General features: G+C 36.1%; 1 protein-coding gene, 1 pseudogene and 4 gene segments (V, D, J or C); all 6 read right to left on the minus strand.

Moving 5' to 3' along the window:
* Positions 1-9,800: 9,800 nt before the first annotated feature.
* LOC115424819 (immunoglobulin heavy variable 1-3-like) lies at positions 9,801-10,330 on the minus strand. The segment is given in 2 exon segments: positions 9,801-10,138; positions 10,236-10,330. Coding segments are annotated over 2 exon segments (390 nt in total).
* Positions 10,331-12,623: 2,293 nt separating this feature from the next.
* On the minus strand, positions 12,624-13,156 carry LOC115423855 (immunoglobulin heavy variable 3-23-like; the record flags this gene model as incomplete). The annotated part of the segment is given in 2 exon segments: positions 12,624-12,922; positions 13,028-13,156. Coding segments are annotated over 2 exon segments (417 nt in total), but the record flags the coding sequence as incomplete, so codon positions are not given.
* A 6,356-nt stretch (positions 13,157-19,512) lies between these two features.
* Positions 19,513-20,056, minus strand: LOC115424820 (immunoglobulin heavy variable 1-24-like). The segment is given in 2 exon segments: positions 19,513-19,850; positions 19,948-20,056. Coding segments are annotated over 2 exon segments (390 nt in total).
* A 1,033-nt stretch (positions 20,057-21,089) lies between these two features.
* Positions 21,090-21,551, minus strand: LOC115423879 (Ig heavy chain V region 914-like; annotated as a pseudogene).
* Positions 21,552-22,899: 1,348 nt separating this feature from the next.
* LOC115423878 (immunoglobulin heavy variable 3-21-like) lies at positions 22,900-23,345 on the minus strand (the record flags this gene model as incomplete). The annotated part of the segment is given in 2 exon segments: positions 22,900-23,201; positions 23,291-23,345. Coding segments are annotated over 2 exon segments (351 nt in total), but the record flags the coding sequence as incomplete, so codon positions are not given.
* A 6-nt stretch (positions 23,346-23,351) lies between these two features.
* LOC115424821 (uncharacterized) overlaps positions 23,352-25,919 on the minus strand; it is a 4,963-nt gene continuing 2,395 nt past the window's right edge. Inside the window, exons 3-4 of the mRNA XM_030142236.1 lie at positions 24,685-24,945; positions 23,352-23,362 (exon numbers count right to left, since the gene is read on the minus strand). Of these exons, the coding sequence (XP_029998096.1) occupies positions 23,352-23,362; positions 24,685-24,945 (272 nt within the window). The remainder of the gene's footprint in view (positions 23,363-24,684; positions 24,946-25,919) is intronic.

The raw sequence follows: 25,919 nt of genomic DNA on the forward strand, positions 1-25,919 counted from the left end.
TATCATTAATTTTTTTTCCTTTATCTGTCACTATTTTCATTTATAGAGCTGATAAAGAGTGGTTTCCTTATACTGATTATTATATTATACTACTGTTATTATAGATTATCATTATGCTGACTGACTGCTTCATTGTCATTCTATCAGTGGTACATGATAGAACAAAATATAGTTACCCAAGTTTGGTTTGTAGCATAGAGGATAAAGGGATAAAATCTAAAATAAAATATATAAAAGGCAAATAGGGTAGAATAAAAACTACCATAAAATGCGCAAACAAAATTAAAAAAATAAATAAAATAACAGCAAAACTATAGGTTAAAGGGATGATGCATGTAGCAGCAACAATGAAACAATGAAATAAAGTGGCATTGTGACATATATATATATTTATGTGCCCTTATAGATGTCAAAAAGAGGGCATCTTAGATGTGTCCATCAATGAAGTGAATCAGTAATTGAACTGAAATTGAGTAATATTGCTGAAAGTGACCACATTAAATCACAGAGTACAAAATATTCATGTGGATGTTTTTGTGCATTTGTTGAATGTTTTTCATGTAAAGTGTTTTCAAAGCCTTTACATGCTTCAGTGCCTCTCATACACAGATCAGTGTTTAGTTTCTGTGTAGCCTTATAGTCTCTTGAGTCACTGTGTAGCTTTGGCACAGTAATAAACAGCGGTGTCCTCTTGTTTGAGACTTTTCACCAGTAAAGACACAGTATTTTGGGAAGTATCTTTGGTGATAGAAAACTGGCCTTGGAGACTTGAGGCAAATCTAGTGCCCGTTCTGTCATCGATGCGTCCGATCCATTCCAGTTCTCTCCCTGGTTTTTGTCGAATCCAGTTGAGCCACGCTAGAGAAAGTCCTTGGACTCTACAGGACAATGTGACTGATTGTCCAGGTCTGCTGACCACCGGCTCTGAGGAGGTCAGAGTCTGGGCCTGAGCAGCTGAAAGAGACACAGAGTTTAGATGAAGGGAAGTCAACATCCATCCTTCTTCTTCCTCAGCTCGACTTCACTCACCAGAAAGAAGAGCCAGGATGAAGACGCTCTGTACAAATGTCATAGTGGGGACTTTACTGAGTCTGCAACAGCAAAACTCAACATGAAGTATACATATAGAGCTGGTAGAATAGGAGGGGAGTATGCACCAGTGAGTGAATTTACATTTTACCAGAGGTTTTGAATATGCAGTAGTAGAAGGACCAAGAAATGAGAACATCAGTCTTTGAAGCAAAGTGTTTGACTCTGAATGAGAAGTAAAACAGGCTGAAAGAACGGTGGAAAAGTGGTTTATTGTTTCTCATTGCACATCTTTCCCACCAGGGCTTGTGAGTGTACTTTTGAGACAGTGACGTTAGCATGTGTGTAATTGAAAATAAGCAGCACTATCAGGTAGTAGTAACTTGTACTTTATTATTAGAGTTAAAACTGAGCATTAACCAATATTTGAAGGTGACTTTCACATGAAACGTTAATCCTCACATGTCCTTTAGATATTTTAAATCAGATGTCCCATAGTCCTACTGTCCATGTTTTTTTTGTTTTTTTTTTGTTTTTTTTTTAACTTGTCTTGTCCAGCATCATAACAGCAGAATGGTAGTCTGGTTGCCTTTTGGTACAGAACTAATTTGCTTTGCCAAGAGAAACTTCATGAAGTATTTGAGGCTTGCCTTGATATTCTGCGGTCTTTATTTTGAGTTTTATTGAGCCACATTTCGATGCCGGACCTGACATGAAGGAACAGGGGAAAGGAGAAGAAAGGGGGCAAAAAGAAAGAAAGAATGAAGGAGGAGAAAAAGGAAGGAGAAGACAGCGAAGACCCTCACAAGAAAATATCAATTATACGAACAATAACAACCATGGTGATAATTATAAAGGTAACAATAACCAGAACCAGAACTGAGTAAACTGGGCAGAAAAAAAGGAAGAAATTACAATGAAATAAAATAAATGTCCATGGGGTTGAACTTGCTTTATCTCTGTCGTCCTCTCTGCAGTCAGATAAGCAAAAGTGCAGACTTTTGGTTTTGCAAAACCAACACTGAACCTGGCTTTTACTTTCTGTGTAATTATAGGACAAAATAAATTATGTTTTGTGTATGTTTCCAGAGCCACAAGTTCATCCATCAAGGAGGGTCGAGGGCCACAGATCCAGTATATCCAAGGAGAGCTACCCATTATTTTCTACATATCAGAGTTTTTCACCATTATGTTGCTTTATACTTAATGTTTTTTTCAGGTATAGCTACTTTTTCTACACATCACTAACTTTGCATAATTAAAGGAGTGATATTTTGTTTATTTTTAATGGAATTAAGCATTTTAAAATATTTCCCTGTGGTCTACATGAACTGTAAATGCTATGCTTGGGTCTGAATTCTTCATTAATTCAACTCCACAGGTCAATCTTCAACCCTATTACTGAGTAATGACACCAGAAAGGTTGTTTTGAGCGCTGGTCCTTTAAATGCACACGAGCCACTTCACTCCCCACCCCCTCCAGGTTGTTGACTGTGCTGCTCTGTCCCGTTCAACCAACAACTGAACATTTTAGGTAATCTGCTCAAAGTTTGGACATATTTTCAGTATGGACTACAACTGCTGCTGCTGACAAACAATTATGTCGTACTCTGAGAAATGTTCATTGGAAGTCTCGTCCTTATATGTGCAAATGTTGTGGCGTAACTAGTTACAGACATAACAAATTAAGAAGGAATTAAAATGGTTTGTGGAAATCCACTCCATTTTTGCCAAAATTAATATAAAGATAGCTTTGCAGCACCTGGAGGGTTCAAATTCAAACTTTTTGAACTGTTAGGGTCGAAATACACAAATAATTGTAGCAAAGACTAATAAAAGTGGGTTTACCTAAATATGACCCCTTTAAATAATGTGCTTCTCTCAAAAGCAGCTTTTGTTTATCTAAAAATGTGTTTTCAAAGCCCTGACATGCTTCATTGCTTCTCATACACAGATCAGTTTTTGTACAGCCTTGTGGACTCCTGTGTTACTGTGCTTGTCGTGCACAGTAATAAACAGCGGTGTCCTCTTGTTTGAGACTTTTCACCAGTAAAGACACAGTATTTTGGGAAGTGTCTTTGGTGATAGAAAACTGGCCTTGGAGACTTGAGGCAAATATAGTGCCTGTTCCATCGTCGATGCGTCCGATCCATTCCAGTTCTCTTCCTGGTTTCTGGCGAATCCAGTGCAGCCACGCTAGAGCAAGTCCTTGGACTCTACAGGACAATGTGACTGATTGTCCAGGTCTGCTGACCACCGGCTCTGAGGAGGTCAGAGTCTGGGCCTGAGCAGCTGAAAGAGACACAGAGTTTAGATGAAGGGAAGTCAACATCCATCCTTCTTCTTCCTCAGCTCGACTTCACTCACCTGAAAGAAGAGCCAGGATGAAGACGCTCTGTACAAATGTCATAGTGGGGACTTTACTGAGTCTGCAACAGCAAAAGTCAACATGAAGTATACATATAGAGCTGGTAGAATAGGAAGGGAGTGTGCACCAGTGAGTGAATTTGCATTTTACCAGAGGTTTTGAATATGCAGTACTAGAAGGACCAAGATATGAGAGCATCAGTCATTGAAACAAAGTGTTTGACTCTGAATAAGAAGTAAAACAGGCTGAAAGAACGGTGGAAAAGAGGTTTATTGTTTCTCATTGCACATCTTTCCCACCAGGGCTTGTGAGTGTACTTTTGACTTGTGGCGTTAGCATGTGTGTAATTGAAAATAAGCAGCACTATCAGGTAGTCGTAACTTGTACTTTATTATTAGAGCTAAAACTGAGCATTAAAAGACCCAGTGCTACTTTTATGTGGCAAATTATTTTTTCTCTCTATTTAACCTTTCTTAAGTGATTTAAAACCAATTATTATATTTTTATCCTCTGTATTTTGCATTTTATAAGTGTGTATCAGGTATTTTCCTATATTTAATTTGCTGATCATGTAGTTCATTAAAACTAAGATTAAAGTTGAGGGTTCACTACAGAGCCTCTGAACATTCAAATAGGTCATATCTGATGACTATGAAAAGATGATAAACTGCATTTTCCACCAATATTTACATGTATTGACAGGATTAGTGGATCAACAGGTGTTAAACAGTTTAGATCAAGAGGTGGTTTGGTCACTAGTGGATGTTTGGGTCTTTATGGGTTCAATCCAGACTAAAAATATTATAACAAAAACAGAGAAAATTGAAGAAAAAGTGACTTTTTCAGCAAAGATATAAATAACTGAGTATAAAAACAAGCATTTCCATCCATTGTCATTGATCCAACTTCATGGGTTTTATTGGTGAATCAATGTTGTAGAAAATGATGGTGTTTCCACGGTAACTATAGAGGCTCTGAGCGTTCAAATGGGTCATATCTGATGACCATGAAAAGATGATAAACTGCATTTTCCACCAATATTTACATGTATTGATAGGATTAGTGGATCAACAGGTATTAAACATTTCAGATCAGTAGATGCTTTTGGTTGCCAGTGGCTCTTTGGGTCTTTAAGGGTTAAGTGTGATCAGCCAGTTTGGGCATGTTTGTGAGAAAGTGGCAGTAACAGTGTGTGATGTGTGGATCAAAGTAAGTTCTCATTCACTCACTGTGAGTTGTATTGCACGTCCTGTAAGTACAATATACAGTAGTGAAAAGGGGTTTTGGATAACCTACGCATTTGTGATATATTGCACAAACAGTCACTCTTATGTCGAAGTCCATTTTGTTTCATTCTTCAAACCCACATGCTCCCTTCTGCACATGCTCTGTTCCATAGGTGGGATCTGGATGTTTCAGCAACGTAATGAAACACAGATAGGTCATGACATGTTGAAACTGTTAAGAATTTAGTTTTGTAAATGTTTTCATGTTAACAATAATAATAATAATAATAATAATAATAATAATAATAATAATAATAATAATAATAATAATAATAATAATAAGCATTTACTTTTGTTTGTGCCTGTCTGATGCAGCCACACATTTTAAAATGCAAAAAAGATTTTTCCACAAGTATTTCATGATAATATTTGAGCTTGTGTAAAATTGTAAGGGTGTTTTAAAACTATATTTACTCAATGAGGAGCACTACAGGCTCTGTTTAATACAATATAACTTGTACATTAACCTCAAACACAACCTCATGCAAAATAATATTTAACATTTGATCATTTATTTTCACTAATCACTCACTCTAGTGGAAATTCATGATTATGGAACTGATTGTAATGTCTGTGGATGCAGGAGACAGCAACTTGATATTGACAACCCACTAGTGTTTATATAAAGTAACTACTACACTAGCATTTTTGAGGATTTTGTACAGCTGCTTCACTAACTCCACTCACTGTGGGTCACGAGCACAATAATAAACAGCAGAATCTTCAGTTTTCAGATTGTTCATCTGCAGATACAGCTGGTTCCTGCCGTTGTCTCTGGAGATGGTGAAACGGCCTTGGACTGACTGGGAATAGTATTTGCTACTACCACCATAGTCAACAGCAGCGATCCACTCTAGTCCTTTTCCAGGAGCCTGTCTGACCCAGTGCATCCAGTGGCTACTGAATGTGAATCCAGATGTTGTACAGGTCAGTCTGTGGGATTCTCCAGGACTTTTTACTGCAGATCCAGATTCTGTCAGAGTCTGACCATCAACACCTGTAAGACATAAACACAGTGCCTCAGTGTCTACAAACTAGTACATTTTTATTGAAAATGTTATCACAACAGTGTTGAATATCTTCACCTGTCCAGAAGACAGTTAAAAACAACAGTCCTGTCCTATAGTCCATCATGTTAAACTGTGGGTCTGCTGTTCTCTATCGTCCTCTCTGCAGTCACATAAGTAGAAGCGAAGGACATCAGAGTTTTACATTGACTCCTCCCCACAGAAGGAACCGACAGGCATCGTGTTTAGTCCTCCATGTCTGAATGTGGGACATCTGCAAAACATCTGACTTGGACACATAATGTTGTGGGTAATGTGTGTGGTAATGATCATCTCATGAATATTTACTGTACAAGTAGTTACCAAAACTGCTAAAACTGTGCATGAACCTATTGTTAAAAGAGTTACAACAACAGTCAAGTGAGTTTAGAGTCTTTTTAAAAGTAAGAGTAAGAGCTTAAAATTTTAGAAATACTTTCTATGCAGTTCATGTCTACAGTGAATTATGTCTTTTTTCGAGGAGTGAAATTACAATTTTGATCTAACAATGATGATTGCATAATGGTAAAAGACTAGGCCCTATGAACAAAACAAAACAACTGGAAAAACTAATAATTTGGCAGCAAACAGTAATTAAATCAAGATTGAGAGTTGTTTAAAAAAAAAAGTACATTGACTGTTGATGTTTCAAATGTGATTATTACTTGAGATGAGAAATCACTGATTTGTCTCAAACTGTTCAGTAAAGGTGCAGACATTTGTAAATATACACATCTAAAAATATGATAATTATTGTATAAGTGTTAGCAGTTAAGAAAGCAAAAAAACAAAGACAAAACCAAAATAAAAAAAAAACAAACAAACAGATGTTTGGGAACTGATGTTAAATTAAAAAAAAAAAAAAAATCAACTCATATCTTAAAACAGCATTGTTCTTTTCTACTTTATATGTACTCTTCATTTGTTTCAGGGGTCATGTGTATTAAAGTCTGGATGGTTTAGATATTTGTGCAGATCTGTTGGTGTTGGTGTCACTGTGCACTGACCTGTTTAAGCTAAATTTGGTCTTGAAAGCATCATTTGCTTTAAGCCTTTATAAACTGAATCAGTTTATATAGACTAACTATGGTCACAATGAAGAGTGGAATCTGTGTGTTTAAATTTGATACATTTACTCAAAATTCATTTTCTTCCAAATCAAAAGCTAAAGTGACCAAAAATCATTGTATCATGAGATTGTAACTCTTTTGATGCATGTTTTTAGTTTATACATAAAAATTCTAGCTGAATCAAAGATGTTTGTGTATGATGCTAAAGAGCTCCACACATAATGATTCTGAAAGAGAGAATCAGTTGAGGATAAAAGAGAGGAATGTTTCATGATGAGTTCATTATATTACATACAGGGTATAGATTTTGTACAGCTGCTTCACTAACTCCAGTCACTGTGGCTCTCGAGCACAATAATAAACAGCAGAATCTTCCGTTTTCAGACTGTTCATCTGCAGATACAGCTGCTCTTTGCTGTTGTCTCTGGAGATGGTGAAACGACCTTGGACTGACTGGGAATAGTAAATTTCCCTACTGTCATAACGGATAATAGCGATCCACTCCAGTCCTTTTCCAGGAGCCTGTCTGATCCAACCCATCCAGCGGCTGCTAAAGCTTAGTCCAGTTGTTGTACAGGTCAGTCTGTGAGACTCTCCTGGTCTGGTCACAACTGGGTCAGACTGTGTTATGCTCCAGCCTTGAACACCTGTTAACACCAACACAGCAAACACCAAGAATGTTCTCATTCTGTCAGCCATGTTTACAGTGTCACAACCCGGCTCTGAGGTGGTGACCAGAATGGAGACGGAGGTGGTGAAAAAGTAACAAAGATTTATTAAATAAATTAATAATAACAAAAACACAGAATGCTGCAGAAACGCCAGCCAGGAGGAGCAAAGCAGGTCAGAGCAGGACCAGACCAGACAGCCAGCAGCACCGAGACCAGACCAGACAGAGAGCATGTAGACCAGGCCGGACCAGAGAGAGACAACCAGAGAGCCCGAGAACCAGAGAGCCAATGATCATCATGGACGAGCTGCTTATATAGTCACGCCTGGACCGCCACAGGTGTTACCAATTATGCCATCGCCGTCTGTAAAAGAGAACTGACAGTGCCCCTAGTGCCCGAAAGGTGCGGGGCCATCACAACAGTGTGTTTAAGGCTTAAGTCCATGATTCTGCTTTAAATAGAATCTGTACTGGACTCTGGGGACAATTTGTTTACAGTAGCTCCTCCTACATCAGATTCATAGTGAACCTACTGAAAAATAATGAGGTTATTTTAATATTAAATAAAAAACACTTTCACCTCCAACACAGTAAACAGAAGTTGTGAGAATATTATTTACCCTCAAAGACATACGACTATTTTTGTTGTGACTTACTATATTTACCTCCGCCAAGGAGGTTATGTTTTTGCCAGGGTTTGTTTGTTTGTCTGTCCGTTAGTGTGCAACATAACTCAAAAAGTTATGGACAGATTTTGATGAAAGTTTCAGGGTTTGTTGGAAATGGGATAAGGAAGAAATGATTAAATTTTGGTGGTGATCGGGGGTGAGGGGGCCCACGGGGGGGGGGGGAGCACTGATCAGCCTTGGCGGAGGTCTGCGCTCTCCGAGTGCTTCTAGTTAACTATTCCTTTATCACTGTTCATTATAACATTTCTCTCAGCAATTTTCCTTTATTTCATTCACTAATTGTGTAGATGTTCATAAAGGTGCAGATTAAATTCAATGGTTACATTGAAAATTAAAATATATTATTAACTCAACCTAAAAACAACCTTCTACAACTACTGTTATTTGTCAAACTCCATGGGTTTTACTGGTGAATCAATGCTGCAGCAGATGAAAGTGTTTCCACATTCACTAAAGAGTCTGTGAACGTCCAAATGGGTCATATCTGATGTTAATGAAAAGCTGAGAAACTGCATTTCACACCAATTATTTACATGTATTAACAGGATAATTGGTTCAGTGGTTATTAAACATTTTAGATCAATAGATGCTTTTGGTCACTACATATGACATGAATTTAAACAAAAATGTTAACTGACTCAAATGCATTCAGTTCATTATTTCATGTGATTTAAAAGTACGTAAAAGAAATTAATGGATGATATTCATCAGTGATGAATTATGCAAGATTACTGTGTATGTATGTTAATTATCTGATTATATTTTGTCATTACATCAAAGACTTTTCTGCAGACGTACAGATTTAAAACACTTGGACAGTAATTGCAGATGCTTTAAAGACATAAACTTGCAAAAAATCTTGAAGCTTCAAGGAAAAAAACCCATCGATCAATAGATGCTTTTGGTCACTACATATGACATGAATTTAATCTAAATTTTAAATGACTCAGATTCATCATAATTTCATGTGATTGAAAAGTAAGTAAAAGAAATTAATGGATGATTTTCATCAGTGTTGAATTATACAAGATTATTGTGTATGATTGTTAATTATCTGATTATATTTGTTATTACATCAAGAGTTTTCTGCAGACGTACAGAGTTAAAACACTTGAGCAGTAATTGCAAATACTTTAAAGTCATAAATATGGAAACAATCATGAGCTTCAAGGGGAAAACCCATTCTCAAAACTGAAACGTGAGACTGGAATTGAAAATGTTTTAATTCTCATCAACATGCACCACAGTTAGTGCATATAGTCATTAGCTAAAAATCTCAGAAAGAGAAAAAAAACACTCAAGTGACAGCACTGTTTGAAAGAGATGGTTTGTTTGTTTGAACCATGAAAAATTATTTAATTAATATCAGTTTTTATTCATTATTGTCTGCTCATCATTTCATACAGTAAACCAACATTTGGGATATATTTTAGACTGAAAACAATCCTCAAAGTCATGTTTTGGTCAAATGTTTCTCCTGTTTTTTTTTTCTTCACGTGAAGTCACCACTTTAGTTCTAAACATTTCTGGACATTATATTTAGTGGAAACTGTACAAATGTGTTGTGAAATTCGTTCATGTACTTTTGAGATGATATTGTTTGACTCAAACCCTTAATGTGTGTGTGTGCACAGGTTTTTATTCAGCTGCTCCACTGTCTACAGTCACTCTGTTGACGAGCACAGAAGTAAACAGCAGAATCGTCTGTTGTCAGACTGGTGATTTCCAGGTACTGAGTGCTGCTGGGAACATTTTCAGTCATGGTGAAACGTCTTTGGAAAGAGCTGCCATAGAGAGGAGAATTATTGCCTGTGTCCATTCTCCCAATCCATTCCAGAGCTTGTCCCGGCCTCTGTCGTATCCAGTGGATGTTTCTGCTCGTCATGCTATAACCAGAAATGACACATGACATCTGCACTGTGTCTCCAGGTCTTTTCACCTCAGAGGATGACTGGTCCAGTTTGATCTCACACCAAACTCCTGTAAACAAAGAAAAAAGGAATCAAATACACTGTATCACAGGTCAGATATTTAACACAGAGTCATTTAAATGTGTTCAAGTAGATGATCCTGTTACCATGTATGTGAAGTATAAACACAAATACAGTCCATGTGAGTGTATTTTCCATTATGAATGATGATCAGTTCTATTTAGATGAAAAACTCTCCCAGCTGTTCTTTGACAAATGCTGTGAGAGTTGATTGTGTTGCATTTATAAGCAATAAAACTTTGCATAGACCTCCCCCTACTGGTATAAAAGGGAACAACTCTGCTTATTCTCATAAGTAATCGATTCCTTCAGGAGTCCTGAAACATTTTGCTTGATTCATTATGTAATGAGAAAAAAAAAAGAAAAAAAGAAAAAAACAAAACAAAAACAAAGGTTTGGGAACTGATATCACATTAAAAAATAAATAAATAAATAAAACACAAAAAAGGAAAGATAATTAATTATTTAAGAATTGTTTTAGGCCTGAGCTAAAATGTATCTGATAACTTAAAAAAAACAAAAAAAACAAAAAAAAACAAAAAAAAAAAACATTGTTCTTTTCTACTTTATATGTATGCTTTATTTGTTTCAGGGGTCATGTGTATTAAAGTCTGGATGGTTTGGATATTTGTGCAGATCTGTTGGTGTCACTGTGCACTGACCTGTTTAAGCTAAATGTGTTCTTTAAAGCATCAGTTGCTTGAAGTCTTTATAATCTGAATCAGCTTATATAGACTAACTATGGCCACGATCAGGGGCATAGAATTGCGTAGGGACGTTAGGGACACTTCCCCACCAATATCCAGCTACTGCTGTTTTGTCCCTACCAATCCAACCGCTGTCCGTAGTGTTTAGTCAATAATTATGGCACACAAAGGGTTAATAGTCGGTTTCTGCTAGAAGTCCCGCCTTTAACCTAATTATCACTCTCCGATTGGCTCTGCCATTTTGCTATCGTACATGTGATTGGCCGTCCCCGCTGTTACTCCATCTACTTGTAAAAGCTACAGTTACTGCTAGTTGGACAGGAAAAAAGAAAAAAGTTGGACTGGACAGGAGACAGTTCATATCTCCAACCGCTTAATGTAAGTTTTCAACATGTTTGCATTTTTTCTGCCTGGGTCACGTCAGCTAGACGGATGTAATATCAGAGATGTCATTTGCATTTACATTTGTACATGTGTCTGTTTGCCTGCATGTGCGTGGGTATGCGTGTCCATGCGTGCAGGGCCGGTTCATGGCATAGGCTGATAACTGATAACGTGATAATTTCTCATTAACTGTCTTAAAAATAAAGACATGAGAGGAAAAAAAAAACAAAACAACAACCCCCCCTGTAATTTCTCAGGTGAGCTCTCCCAGACCGGTGCTCACTGTGTGACAGTGACAGAGACAGAGTGGAGCTGAATGACAGTCAGACAGGTGTAGAACTAAGCATCCAGGTAAAGGATGGAGAGTTTATCAGCATGAAAAGGCCTTCCAAGGCCTTAGCTGCACAGTTTAGAAGAGGAGAAAAGAGGAGGCAGAAAAATAATCCAATTACAGAGGTATGGAACCTTTTATAATGTTAAAAAAAAACGTTTCATGTTTCTAGCAAAAGCTAGCTGATCTGAAATGAAGCAAAGTTAGCTAATAATGGAACTGTAGATGATGAAGATATGAGATATCTGCTAAGGTGCGTGGTTTACTGCTGAACTGGTTTATATATGTTTCTATGTGGTTTATATATGTTTCGATCTGGTTTACTGCTGGTTGGGTGGTTTATAAATGTTTCTGTCTGATTTATTTATGTTTCTATATGGTTTACTGCTAGTTGGCTGTTTGATATGTGTTTCTATGTGGTTTTCTGCTGGCTGCTTTGTGCATCTCCTCTCATGCTTCATGTATCTCCTCTTTGTGCCCCCCCCATATGTATGTGTGCATATGTGTGTTTTTTAAGGGGGGGCACCAAATTCATATCTCGCCTAGGGTGCCAAAATGGTTAGAACCAACTTACTATGATTGTTTCCTTGTTTGATCAGCTCTACATGACGTTAAATTATGATCGCAAATGCAAAAAAACATCAACTTTCAGGAGTGCTGCCTTGGAGCACTTCTATGTCCCCACCAAGGTCAGAATCAAACCAACTCCATTGGCCACGATGAAGAGTGGAATCTGTGTGTTTAAATTTTATACATTTTCTCAAAATATTTTTTTTTTCCACATTAAAAGCTAAAGTGATCCAAAATCTTTAAATCATAAAATGGTACCATTTTAGGTTTATGTTTTTAGTTTATACATGAAAATTCTAAATAATTTGAAGATGTTTGTGTATGATACTAAAGAGCTCCACAGATAATGATACTGACAGGGAGAATCAATGGAAGATAAAAGAGATGTATGTTTCTGTAGCAAAGGGATAAGTTCATTATATTACATACAGGGTATAGATTTTGTACAGCTGCTTCACTAACTCCAGTCACTGTGGGTGTCGAGCACAATAATAAACAGCAGAATCTTCAGTTTTCAGACTGTTCATCTGCAGATACAGCTGGTTTCTGCTGTTGTCTCTGGAGATGGTGAAACGGCCTTGGACTGACTGGGAATAGTAAATGTTGCCACCACTACTACTGAGCCTGGCGATCCACTCCAGTCCTTTTCCAGGAGCCTGTCTGATCCAGGCCATGGCATAGCTGCTGAATGTGAATCCAGAGGCTGTACAGGTCAGTCTGTGGGATTCTCCAGGTCTTTTTACTGCAGGTTCAGATTCAGTCAGAGTCTGACCATCAACACCTGTGAAGACAAAAAAGAAAAAAAAAAAAAAAAGTCTATGAGCTGCTTGTTTTTTGTTTTTTTTTTTAGCTACAACATTATCTTCCGACTGTTGAATATCCTGACCTGCCCAGCAGATAGTTAAGAGCAGCAGTCCTGTCCTACAGTCCATCATGTTCAACTGTTCTCTGGTATGAGTCCTGCAGTCAGATAAGTAGAGGTAGAGGGCTTTGGAGTTTTGCATTGACTCCTCCTTTTTGCAGGAAATAACTTAAGTGAACTTGTACCGTTATTAAGATCCATTCATTAATCTTTTCAATTTAGAAAAAGCGGAAATATGGTGCATAATATGTACTTTTTTTTTTTTTTTTTTTTTACATGATTTTATTTTATTTTATTTTATTTAGGTTTTTTGTACTTTTAAAGTCATTATCATTTGGTAACAGCTGTTATTAGTCTTGTCTTTCAATTTTTGAGCTGCAAAAAAAGAATACCATGTTAAAACTGTTGGGAAATGTTTCTGTATGAATTCCTCAGAGATATAAAGAAAACACATTCAATATTACATTTCACTTTTTTAAAGATAAAACAATGTAATTCAATTTTTTTCTTTTTGATGACATCATTTTCACATTACTAATATATATTGTCTTTATCACATTTCCCAAACTTGAAGCTGAGGTGAAAGCATCATGCACTCATATTATATGATTTATACAGTTCACATTGTTCATAGTTTCTCTGGTATTGCAGTGGCTGCTGGGTATTTATGAAGGTCTGTTGGTGTTTGTGTCACTGTGGGGCAACGTACACAGTGATAAACAGCTATGTCTTCAGGCTGCAGATTCTGTCCACTTATAGCCACTCTTCCAGCAGACATGTCTCTGCTGAAGCTGAACTTGTTCTGAAATGCATTGTTTTTATAAAAGCTGCCACTACTTCCTCCCCACTGATAGAAAATCCAGTCCATTGGTTTTCCTTCACACTGTCTGATCCAACCTGTTGCATAGCTGCCGTCAGTCAGAGAATAACCAGAGACCTGACAGTTGATGGTCAAAGTGTGTCCAGGCTGCAGGACCACTGAGTCTGGCTGGATCAGGTCTATACTGTACACACCTGTGGAAACACAAACCAACATTATCTCCATCATTCATCTGACTGATACATGTTTACCATGTGTTTAGTAAAGTCACAGTTTCTCACAGGATCCAGATGCCAACAGCAGTATCAGAGCTACAGAGAACATGACTGATGATGAAGATGAACTGAAGGGATCTCCTCTGACTGACACAAACACACGTCACTTCCTTATAACTAAAGTACAGTTACACATTTACATAGATGACACATTCTATATTTGCATATTACTGAACACATACTTAAATGGAAGACACATACACCATTTATTGATGGTCACTTGTATTAAATCTTAAAGCAGTTTGAATTTTATTTAAAAATATATGCCTTATTGACATTACTATTGCTCATTGATTTGCTATGTGTGAAGATATCACTGCTGAAAATGTTGTATCATAATATTATAAGGGCAATTTATAGTGCAATGGACAACTTTGTAATATATTACTTGCTATTATATACTACAACATATGTTGTTGACTGGTTTGCGAAGATGAAATATCCTTTAATCTCTGTATAACTGGCAAGTCGGTTTTTGTACAGCTGATTCACCAACTCCAGTCACTGTGGCTCTCGTGCACAATAATAAACAGCAGAATCTTCAGTTTTCAGACTGTTCATCTGCAGATACAGCTTGTTTCTGCCGTTGTCTCTGGAGATGGTGAAACGGCCTTGGACTGACTGGGAATAGTAAATGCTGCTACTACTGTACATAACAGCGATCCACTCCAGTCCTTTTCCAGGAGCCTGTCTGATCCAGTTCATCCAGTAGCTGCTGAATGTGAATCCAGATGTTGTACAGGTCAGTCTGTGGGATTCTCCAGGTCTTTTCAATGTAGGTTCAGATTCAGTCAGAGTCTGACCATCAACACCTGTGAACAGGCCCGGACTGGCTAATCGGGAGGACCGGGACAATTCCCGGTGGGCCGGTATAATATTTGGGCCGCGAGGGCCGGAGTTCACTTTAAATATGTATTTAATATTTTATTTATTTATTTTTTTGGGGCCGGTGTTAAGTCATAGCACTGAGTTGACCACGTAATCTGCAGCTGCTGTTCCTGGGCCCCACCCCCTCTAAAAGTAAACTGTTTTCTTCCTGTTTTTTTTTGCGGACACACCGTGACCTGGCGTAACATCTCCTTGCATACGGTTAGTAGCTCTGTACTGTAGCTGTGGAGCTTTTACGATCTGTGCTCTGTAGGCTATGTCGATGGTCAGCTGTGTTTGCTGTTTGAAACATGGATAATAGAAAGAGCAAGGGTGGTGTGGAGAAGCAAGAATTAAAAAGAGGAAAGCTCTGGAAGCAAACGCAGCCAAATGTGACAAAATCGGCAACTTTTTCACAAAAACGACTTCCCGGTTGGAAACAACTAATAAGGACGATGAACCGGGTAAACCACCTTTCAAGTTAGTTAATTATCGAGTCAGTGAATTGTGTGGCATTGTGACGTGGAACATAACGTTATGTCATTTAAATAATAGTATGATGCGACGCCACGAAAGTGGGAAACTTTGTCTTGTAGCTCCTCAGATTCAGAAACCAGATCCAGCACCTGCCATGAGCCCACAAGTCCAGAGTGGGCAGGTAGGACTGCTCAGAGAGGGAAGAGGATTAGAATAAATAGGCTCCAATGAAGAGTATGGTGTAGGCCTGTTCAGTATGAAAGGTGCTCTGAGATGCTCCAGGATTCAGCACTACATGAATGAAACTGACACCAAGGCTTTGAAAATAGAAGATTTGTGTTGAGAATTATGAGCATTTTTAAACTGTGCTTTAGTGTCAGAAGCAGAGCCAGGAGCCAGTAGTGATGAGGGGATTGTTCCTGTCAGGATGGAAGGAAAAGGTGAGCTGTTGGAACAGACTGTGTGAACAAGCATCAGTTCCCGTAAAACCACTTTCTAGACCCAAACCATAGTCCTGACCTATTTTAATTTTTATTATTAAAAGTGAGACATTAAATACACAAAGCCCACAACTGAAAGGCAATAGTATAAAGTCATATTAAATAAGCCTGCATATTTAGCCAGTGTAAAGATCTGAACTGGTTCAGTAAGTCAAAATGTCTGTAGATATTATTTTTTATTGTGATCCAGGTGCAGGCGAGGCTAGAGAAACTAGAGGAAGAGTGAAAGGGAGAGCAGAGTCTACTGATGACAGAGGAGCAGCTCAGCAGCACAACCCTGAACCACTAGGCACAAATGACACAGATGAAGAGGAGTCTGTTGTTAGCTTTGATTGCTTTGCTCACCCTCAGTCACAGGATACACATATTTTTTTCTTATCATCCTCATCAAACCCCTAATATCACTGTACCAAAAGTTTTCAATAGCATCGATGGAACAAACCGCAAGTAAGTTGTGATGGAAATCTTTTGTTGCAGAGGATACCAAAATAATAGTTATTAGAAAGTGCAGCAAGCTTAATTTATTTATTTTTTTTTTTAATTTTTAATATTTTTATACTTTAATTTCATTTCAAACATTTTAAAGGTTTGAAAAATGTTAACACTTATAAGAAAAAAAATATAGATTTTGTTATTGTTGTGTTGTGAGGAATAATAATGTTGGAGAAGTCAATGTGCACTCACTGTTGAAATAAATCCACATTGTGAAGCAACCTTTACTTGCGCTGAATTGGAAATATTTTAGAAAATACACTGAATTAGAAGGCTTTGCAGAACAGTGTGTAGACCTAACATGTAAGGTTATAATTGCATGATTTTAATAATAATCGGTCGTGATCTAAAGTGGGCCGGTCTGAGGTATGAAACTCCAGGGCTGAAAATGAGTCTCAGTCCGGCCCTGCCTTAGAAGACAAACAAGAAAACAGTCAATGTCTATAAGCTGCTCTTTTTTTTTTTTTTAGGCTACAACATTCTCAATTACAATACAAATACAATTTTGATCTAACAATGATGATTGCATAATGGTAAAAGACTAGGCCATATGAACAAAACAAAACAAAACAACTGGAAAAACTAATAATTTGGCAGCAAACAGTAATTAAATCAAGATTGAGAGTTGTTTAAAAAAAAGTACATTGACTGTTGATGTTTCAAATGTGATTATTACTTGAGATGAGAAATCACTGATTTGTCTCAAACTGTTCAGTAAAGGTGCAGACATTTGTAAATATACACATCTAAAAATATGATAATTATTGTATAAGTGTTAGCAGTTAAAAAAGCAAAAAAAAGCAAAGACAAAAAAAAAGACAAAAAATACAGATGTTTGGGAACTGATGTTAAATTAAAAAAAAAAAAAAGATCAACTGATATCTTTAAAAAAAACATTGTTCTTTTCTACTTTATATGTACTCTTTATTTGTTTCAGGGGTCATGTGTATTAAAGTCTGGATGGTTTGGATATTTGTGCAGATCTGCTGGTGTTGGTGTCACTGTGCACTGACCTGTTTAAGCTAAATGTGTTCTTTAAAGCATCATTTGCTTTAAGCCTTTATAAACTGGATCAGTTTCTATAGACTAACTATGGTCACAATGAAGAGTGGAATCTGCGTGTTTAAATTTTGTACATTTACTCAAAATTCATTTTCTTCCAAATCAAAAGCTCAAGTGACCAAAAAAATCATTGTATCATGAGATTGTAACTCTTTTGATGCATGTTTTTAGTTTATACATAAAAATTCTAGCTGAATCAAAGATGTTTGTGTATGATGCTAAAGAGCTCCACAGATAATGATTTTCAAAGAGAGAATCAGTTGAAGATAAAAGAGAGGAATGTTTCATGATGAGTTCACTATATTACATACAGGGTACAGATTTTGTACAGCTGCTTCACTAACTCCAGTCACTGTGGCTCTCGAGCACAATAATAAACAGCAGAATCTTCAGTTTTCAGACTGTTCATCTGCAGATACAGCTGCTCTTTGCTGTTGTCTCTGGAGATGGTGAAACGACCTTGGACTGACTGGGAATAGTACATTTCGCTACTGTCATAATCTATAGCAGCAATCCACTCCAGTCCTTTTCCAGGAGCCTGTCTGATCCAACCCATCCAGTAGCTGCTGAAGGACAGTCCAGTTGCTGTACAGGTCAGTCTGTGAGACTCTCCTGGTCTGGTCACAACTGGGTCAGACTGTGTTATGCTCCAGCCTTGAACACCTGTTAACACCAACACAGCAAACACCAAGAATGTTCTCATTCTGTCAGCCATGTTTACAGTGTGTTTAAGGCTGAAATCCATGATTCTGCTTTAAATAGAATCTGTACTGGACTCTGGGGACAATTTGTTTACAGTAGCTCCTCCTACATCAGATTCATAGTGAACCTACTGAATAATAATGAGGTTATTTTAATATTAAATAAAAAACACTTTCACCTCCAACACAGTAAATAGAAGTGGTGAGAATATTATTTACCCTCAAAGACATGAAACTATTTTTGTTGTGACTTCCTATATTTAACTATTCCTTTATCACTGTTTATTATAATATTTCTCTCAGCAATTTTCCTTTATTTCATCTACTGGTTGTGTAGATGTTCATAAAGGTGCAGATTAAATTCAATGGTTAAACTGAAAATTAAAATATATGATTAACTTAACCTAAAAACAACTTTCTACAACTACTGTTATTTGTCAAACTCCATGGGTTTTACTGGTGAATCAATGCTGCAGCAGATGAAAGTGTTTCCACATTCACTAAAGAGTCTGTGAACGTCCAAATGGGTCATATCTGATGTTCATGAAAATCTGAGAAACTGCATTTCACAACAATTATTTACATGTATTAACAGGAGAAACATTTTAGATCAATAGATGCTTTTGGTCACTACATATGACATGAATTTAATTAAAATTTTAACTGACTCAAATGCATCATAATTGCATGTGATTGAAAAGTAAGTAAAATAAATTAATAAATGATATTCATCAGTGCTGAATTATACAAGATTATTGTGTATGTATGTTAATTATCTGATTATATTTTGTTATTACATCAAGAGTTTTCTGCAGACGTACAGATTTAAAACACTTGGACAGTAATTGCAGATGCTTTAAAGTCATAAATATGCAAAAAATCATGAAGCTTCAAGGAAAAAAAACATTCTCAAATGCACCACAGTTAGTGCATATAGTCATTTACTAAAAATCTCAAAAAGAGAAAAAAAAAACACTGCAGTGACAGCACTGTTTGAAAGAGATGGTTTGTTTGTTTGAACCATGAAAAAATATTTATTAATATCAGTTTTTATTCATTATTGTCTTCTCATCATTTCATACAATAAACTAGCATTTGGGATATATTTTAGAATGACAACAAACCTCAAAGTCATGTTTTGGTCAAATGTTTCTCCTGTTATTTTTTCTTCATGTGAAGTCGACTCTTTAGTTCTAAACATTTCTGGACATTATATTTAGTGGAAACTGTACAAATATGTTGTGAAACTCATCCATGTACTTCTGAGATAATATTGTTTGACTCAAACCCTTAATGTGTGTGTGTGTACAGGTTTTTATTCAGCTGCTCCACTGTCTTCAGTCACTGTGTTGACACAGAAGTAAACAGCAGAATCGTCTGTTGTCAGACTGGTGATTTCCAGGTACTGAGTGCTGCTGGGAACATTTTCAGTCATGGTGAAACGTCTTTGGAAAGAGCTGCCATAGAGAGGAGAATTATTGCCTGTGTCCATTCTCCCAATCCATTCCAGAGCTTGTCCCGGCCTCTGTCGTATCCAGTGGATGTTGTTGCTCGTCATGCTATAACCAGAAATGACACATGACATCTGCACTGTGTCTCCAGGTCTTTTCACCTCAGAGGATGACTGGTCCAGTTTGATCTCACACCAAACTCCTGTAAACAAAGAAAAAATGAATCAAATACACTGTATCACAGGTTCGATATTTAACACAGAGTCATTTAAATGTGTTCAAGTAGATGATCCTTTTACCATGTATGTGAAGTATAAACACAAATACAGTCCATGTGAGTGTATTTTCCATTATGAATGATGATCAGTTCTATTTAGATGAAAAACTCTCCCAGTTGTTCTTTGACAAATGCTGTGAGAGTTGATTGTGTTGCATTTATAAGCGATAAAACTTTGCATAGACCTCCCCCTACTGGTATAAAAGGGAACAACTTGACTTGTTCTCATAAGTAATCGATTCCTTCAGGAGTCCTGAAACATTTTACTTGATTATGTAATGAGAAAAAAAAACAAGACAAGAAAAAAACAAAAACAAAGGTTTGGGAACTGATATCACTTTAAAAAAACAAAATACGGCGACACAGGAAGAGAATTAATTATTTAAGAATTGTTTTAGGCCTGAGTTAAAATGTAACTGATATCTTAAAAAAAAAGCATTGTAATTTTCTACTTTATATGTACTCTTTATTTGTTTCAGGGGTCATGTGCATTAAAGTCTGGATGGTTTGGATATTTGTGCAGATCTGTTGGTGTTGGTGTCACTGTGCACTGACCTGTTTAAGCTAAATGTGTTCTTTAAAGCATCATTTGCTTTAAGTCTTTATAAACTGAATCAGTTTATATAGACTAACTATGGTCATGATGAAGAATGGAATCATGTTTATCATGTTCAACATGTCAGTCGTGTTTTTGTTTTGAAAAATTTGCTCAAATTTTTTTTGATCTGTTGGTGTTGGTGTCACTGTACACTGACCTGTTTAAGCCAAATGTGTTCTTTAAAGCATCATTTACTCTAAGTTTTTATAAACTGAATCAGTTTATATAAACTATGGTCACAGTGAAGAGTGGAATCTGTGTGTTTAAATTTTATACATTTGCTCAAAATAAATTTTTTTCCACATCAAAAGGTAAAGAGAGCCAAACATTTTTAAATCATGAAATTGTAACTCTTTAGGTTTATGTTTTTAGTTTATACATGACAATTCTAAATGAATTGAAGATGTTTGTATATGATGCTAAAGAGCTCCACAGATAATGATATTGAAAGGGAGAATCAATTGAAGATAAAAGAGATGTATGTTTCTGTAACAAAGGAATAAGTTCATTATATACAGGGTATAGATTTTGTACAGCTGATTCACTAACTCCAGTCACTGTGTCTCTCATGCACAATAATAAACAGCAGAATCTTCAGTTTTCAGACTGTTCATCTGCAGATACAGCTGGTTTCTGCCGTTGTCTCTGGAGATGGTGAAACGACCTTGGACTGACTGGGAATAGTAAGTGCTGCTACTGCCAGTGCTGATCCAAGTGATCCACTCCAGTCCTTTTCCAGGAGCCTGTCTGACCCAGGCCATTTCATAGTTGCTGAATGTGAATCCAGATGTTGTACAGGTCAGTCTGTGGATTCTCCAGGTCTTCTTACTGCAGGTTCAGATTCAGTCAGAGTCTGACCATCAACACCTGTTCAAGGAGAAAAAGTGCATTAGACCTGCATCACAGTTTGACTCCAGATGGATCTGTTATTAATTGTTTGGTATCTTCACCTGCCCAGCAGATAATGAAAAGCAGCAGTCCTGTCCTATAGTCCATCATGTTCAACTGCTCTGTTCTCTGTTGTCCTCTCTGCACTCACATAAGTAGAGGTGGAGGACATCTAAGATTTGCATCGACTCCTCCTTTGGTTTTCACATGAAGGGGCATAAAAAGCTTCAAAGACAGTCTTTAGTTTGTTATTATTAGTACTATTATTATGTCTACTATTAGTAGTAAAAGTAGGAGTTGTAGTATTTACTTTATATCAAACAGAGGTGAAAAGGTTGAATTAACTCTGTGGATTTGGTGACTGAACCTCTTATTGTACATTCACTTCCAATATTTCAGTCAAAATGGTCTGATTTACAACCTAATTACTTTGCTTCTTTTTTTTCTTTTCTTTTTTTTTTAACATTATATTGCATTTAGCAGACACTTTTTTCCAAAGTGACAAACAAAATAGAGGATCAATTCAAGCATCAGTACTAAAATACAATAAGCAAAACATTATCAAATGAAAGAAAAAATACTAGGTGAAAGGCAATTGTAGCAACAGGAGTAACCTAATAAACTGTCACACTACTGACAGTACTGACCTGATAAATGATAATGAATGACAATAATAAACCATTACAGAATGAACTGTTGTAGTGATTTTGAACATCATCTGTAGTTTTATGTTAAGATGTGAACAACAGAGTTAGAATTTAGTCCAACAAAATAATAAAGTTATTTTGAAAAAACAACTCTCAGAACAGCTATCCATGAAACAAAAAACTGCATGAGTTAACTTTTATATAATTAAAAACCAATATATATGTATAAAATAAGCGTAAAATAAGCAGTGAGAGTGGAAATGACTTTTATTTTTTATATTAAATTACCTTTAGCAGAGCTTTTTCTTGACTGGTAAATAAAAACAAATGTGCAAATGTTTCATAAGTATTACAGTTTTTAATTGTACTTCATTAATATTAAGATCTGGGTTTTCATCATCTTCAGTACCGTTTTGAAGGTAATCATGCACTTTTAATAAATAAAAACTAATTTTGATATAAATGTTATAGTTGTGTTCAGTCACTGTTGAAGGTTCAAAATAAATTTTCATTCACTGTGAGTTTTTCTGCAGGTCTGTGCTTCATATCTAAAAAGAAAAAAAAAAAATTAGGTACACTACAGGCTCTTTTAATGCAGTATAATGTCCTCATTAACTTTAATCACAATTTCACACAAAATAAATTTGAACATTTGATCATTTATTTTCACAGATCACTCATCCAAGTATAAATTCCTGATAATGGGATTTATTAGAATATCTGTGGATGCAGGAAACAGCAACTTGATATCCACAACCCACTAGTGTTCATATAAAATAACAACAACATCGTTGTTGAGGATTTTGTACAGCTGATTCACTAACTCCAGTCACTGTGTCTCTCGTGCACAATAATAAACAGCAGAATCTTCAGTTTTCAGACTGTTCATCTGCAGATACAGCTGGTTTCTGCCGTTGTCTCTGGAGATGGTGAAACGACCTTGGACTGACTGGGAATAGTAGATGTTACTACTATCGCTCTGAATCCAAGCGATCCACTCCAGTCCTTTTCCAGGAGCCTGTCTGAACCAGGCCATGTGAGAGCCACTGAAGGAGAATCCAGATGTTGTACAGGTCAGTCTGTGGGATTCTCCAGGTCTTTTTACTGCCGGGTCAGATTCTATCAGAGTCTGACCCCAAACACCTATGAAGACAAATGAGAAAACAGAAAATGTTTAGAAGCTGTTAGTCTTTTAATAAGAACCTGATCTTCAGACTGGTGAATATCTTGACCTGCCCAGCAGATAGTTAAGAGCAGCAGTCCTGTCCTACAGTCCATCATGTTCAACTGTTCTCACATGCCTCCTGCAGTCAGATAAGTAGAGGAGGAGGACTTCTGAGTTTTGCATCGACTCCACCTAAAAAACAAACTGTTCACAGACAAACATTTGGTTCTTAAAAAATCAGCACAGAATTCAGCCAAATGAATCTTTTTTTTAGGTCTATTCCCTTATGTCAAATAGTGAGGAGAAAATTATAAATATAAGTAAACAAGCAACTTGTACAAAATAAAAATATTCACTAAAGTTAACGCCTTTATCTGTATATCATTCTCATTTTATCTTTTAATCTCCTCATCTTGTTAATCAGTGTCATTCAAATTTTAATTTATAATCAAAATGCTTTGAAATACAGTGATATATTGGGTACATACCAGTATTAGCTGACATTCCTGCTATCAGCCAATATCAGTATCTTCACATTAAATATATTTTCACTGATTGCATTTTTATCTGTTGTGTAATGTTTTGTTTTTATTTAGTTCTTTTTCATAAATGTGTATGTTTATTTCTATATTAATTCAATGATGAAGTAGTGAAGACTTAAAAACTTTAAAACAGTAACTAATGTTACATATACATATTAAAAATAATTTTCTCACGAGGGTTAAATAACAAAAAAGCAAAGTAAAGAAACAGAAAGTAACACAGGCATCAGTAGCAGCTATTGGCAAAAATTATACTGTTATATTGATAATATCCATTAATAATCTGTGCATCTCTAAAATGCTGCCATTCATTGTATAGTGTTACTTTTCAGTTCTTTTATATTTCACAAGAGATGAATATAAGTGAAATACTGCAGTCCAATACCCTAGTGGTGTTTTTCTAAAGGTCTCTCCACACACATTTCCTTATCAACATAAAAGACCAGATAAATTTATTGTTTAAAGCATCATTTGCTTTAAGTCTGTATAAACTGAATCAGTTTATGAAGACCAACTATAGTCAACTATTGAGTGGAAAATGTGTTTATATTTCATAAGTTTTATCAGAATTCTTTCTTTTTCTTTCACATCAAAAATATATTAACCCAAGAATCACTGAATCATGATATTGTAACTCCTTGGAGGTTTGTATTTTTTATATGAAAAACTATGAATGAATTGAAGATGTTTGCATTTGATGTTAAAGTAAACATACAGAAAAAATACACAGAGAGATATGCAGATAATAATACTGAAATGGAAAATCATTTGAAGAAAAAAGAGGTATATGTTTCTGTTACAAAGGGATGAGTTCATAATACTGCATACAGGGTATAGATTTTGTACATCTGCTTCACTAACTCCAGTCACTGTGGCTCTCGTGCACAATAATAAACAGCAGAATCTTCAGTTTTCAGACTGTTCATCTGCAGATACATCTGCTCTTTGCTGTTGTCTCTAGAGGTGGTGAAACGGCCTTGAACTGACTGCGAATAATAGTTAGTGCCACCATCATGCCTATCAGTTGCGATCCACTCCAGTCCTTTTCCAGGAGCCTGTCTGATCCAACCCATCCAGTAGCTGCTAAAGCTTAGTCCAGTTGCTGTACAGGTCAGTCTGTGAGACTCTCCTGGTCTGGTCACAACTGGGTCAGACTGTGTTATGCTCCAGCCTTGAACACCTGTTAACACCAATACAGCAAACACCAAGAATGTTCTCATTCTGTCAGCCATGTTTACAGTGTGTTTAAGGCTGAAATCCATGATTCTGCTTTAAATAGAATCTGTACTGGACTCTGGGGACAATTTGTTTACAGTAGCTCCTCCTACATCAGATTCATAGTGAACCTACTGAATAATAATCAGGTTATTTTAATATTAAATAAAAAAGACTTTCACCTCCAACACAGTAAATAGAAGTTGTGAGAATATTATTTACCCTTAAAGACATAAAACTATTTTTGTTGTGACTTCCTAAATTTAACTTTTCCTTTATCACTGTTCATTATATTACTCTCAGAAATGTTCTTTTATTTTATTTACTGATTGTGTAGAAGTTCATAAAGGTGCAGATTAAATTCAAAGGTTAAACTGAAAATCAAAATATGTTTAATTTGCCTTACCATGAATTTAATCTAAATTTTAAATGGCTCAAATGCATTCAGTTCATAATTTCATGTTATTTAAATGGAAGTGAAAGAAATTAATGGATTATATTCATCAGTGTTAAATTATGTGGGATTATTGTGTATGTATGTTAATTTTTTGGTTCTAATTTATTACATCTAAGATTTTGCTGCAGACGCACAGATTTAAAACATTTGGACAGCAATTACAGATGCTTTAAAGCCATAAATATGGAAATTACCATGAAGCTTCAAAGGAAAAATCCATTCTCAAAACTGAAACCTCAGACTGGAATTGAATAAATAAATAAATAAATAAATAAATAAATAAATAATTATTATTATTATTATTGCCAATGTATGCCACAGTTAATGCATGTAATTTTTTTTACTATCAAAATCTCCAGAACAGAAAAAAAACACATGACTGATGGCACTGTTTGGAAGGTATAGTTTATTGTTTTTAAACCAAAAATATTCACATTAACACCAGTTTTTATTCATTATTGTCTGCTCATCATTTCATGCAA

This window comes from Sphaeramia orbicularis, chromosome 8 (genome assembly GCF_902148855.1).
Source record: "Sphaeramia orbicularis chromosome 8, fSphaOr1.1, whole genome shotgun sequence".
Classification (NCBI taxonomy): domain Eukaryota; kingdom Metazoa; phylum Chordata; class Actinopteri; order Kurtiformes; family Apogonidae; genus Sphaeramia; species Sphaeramia orbicularis.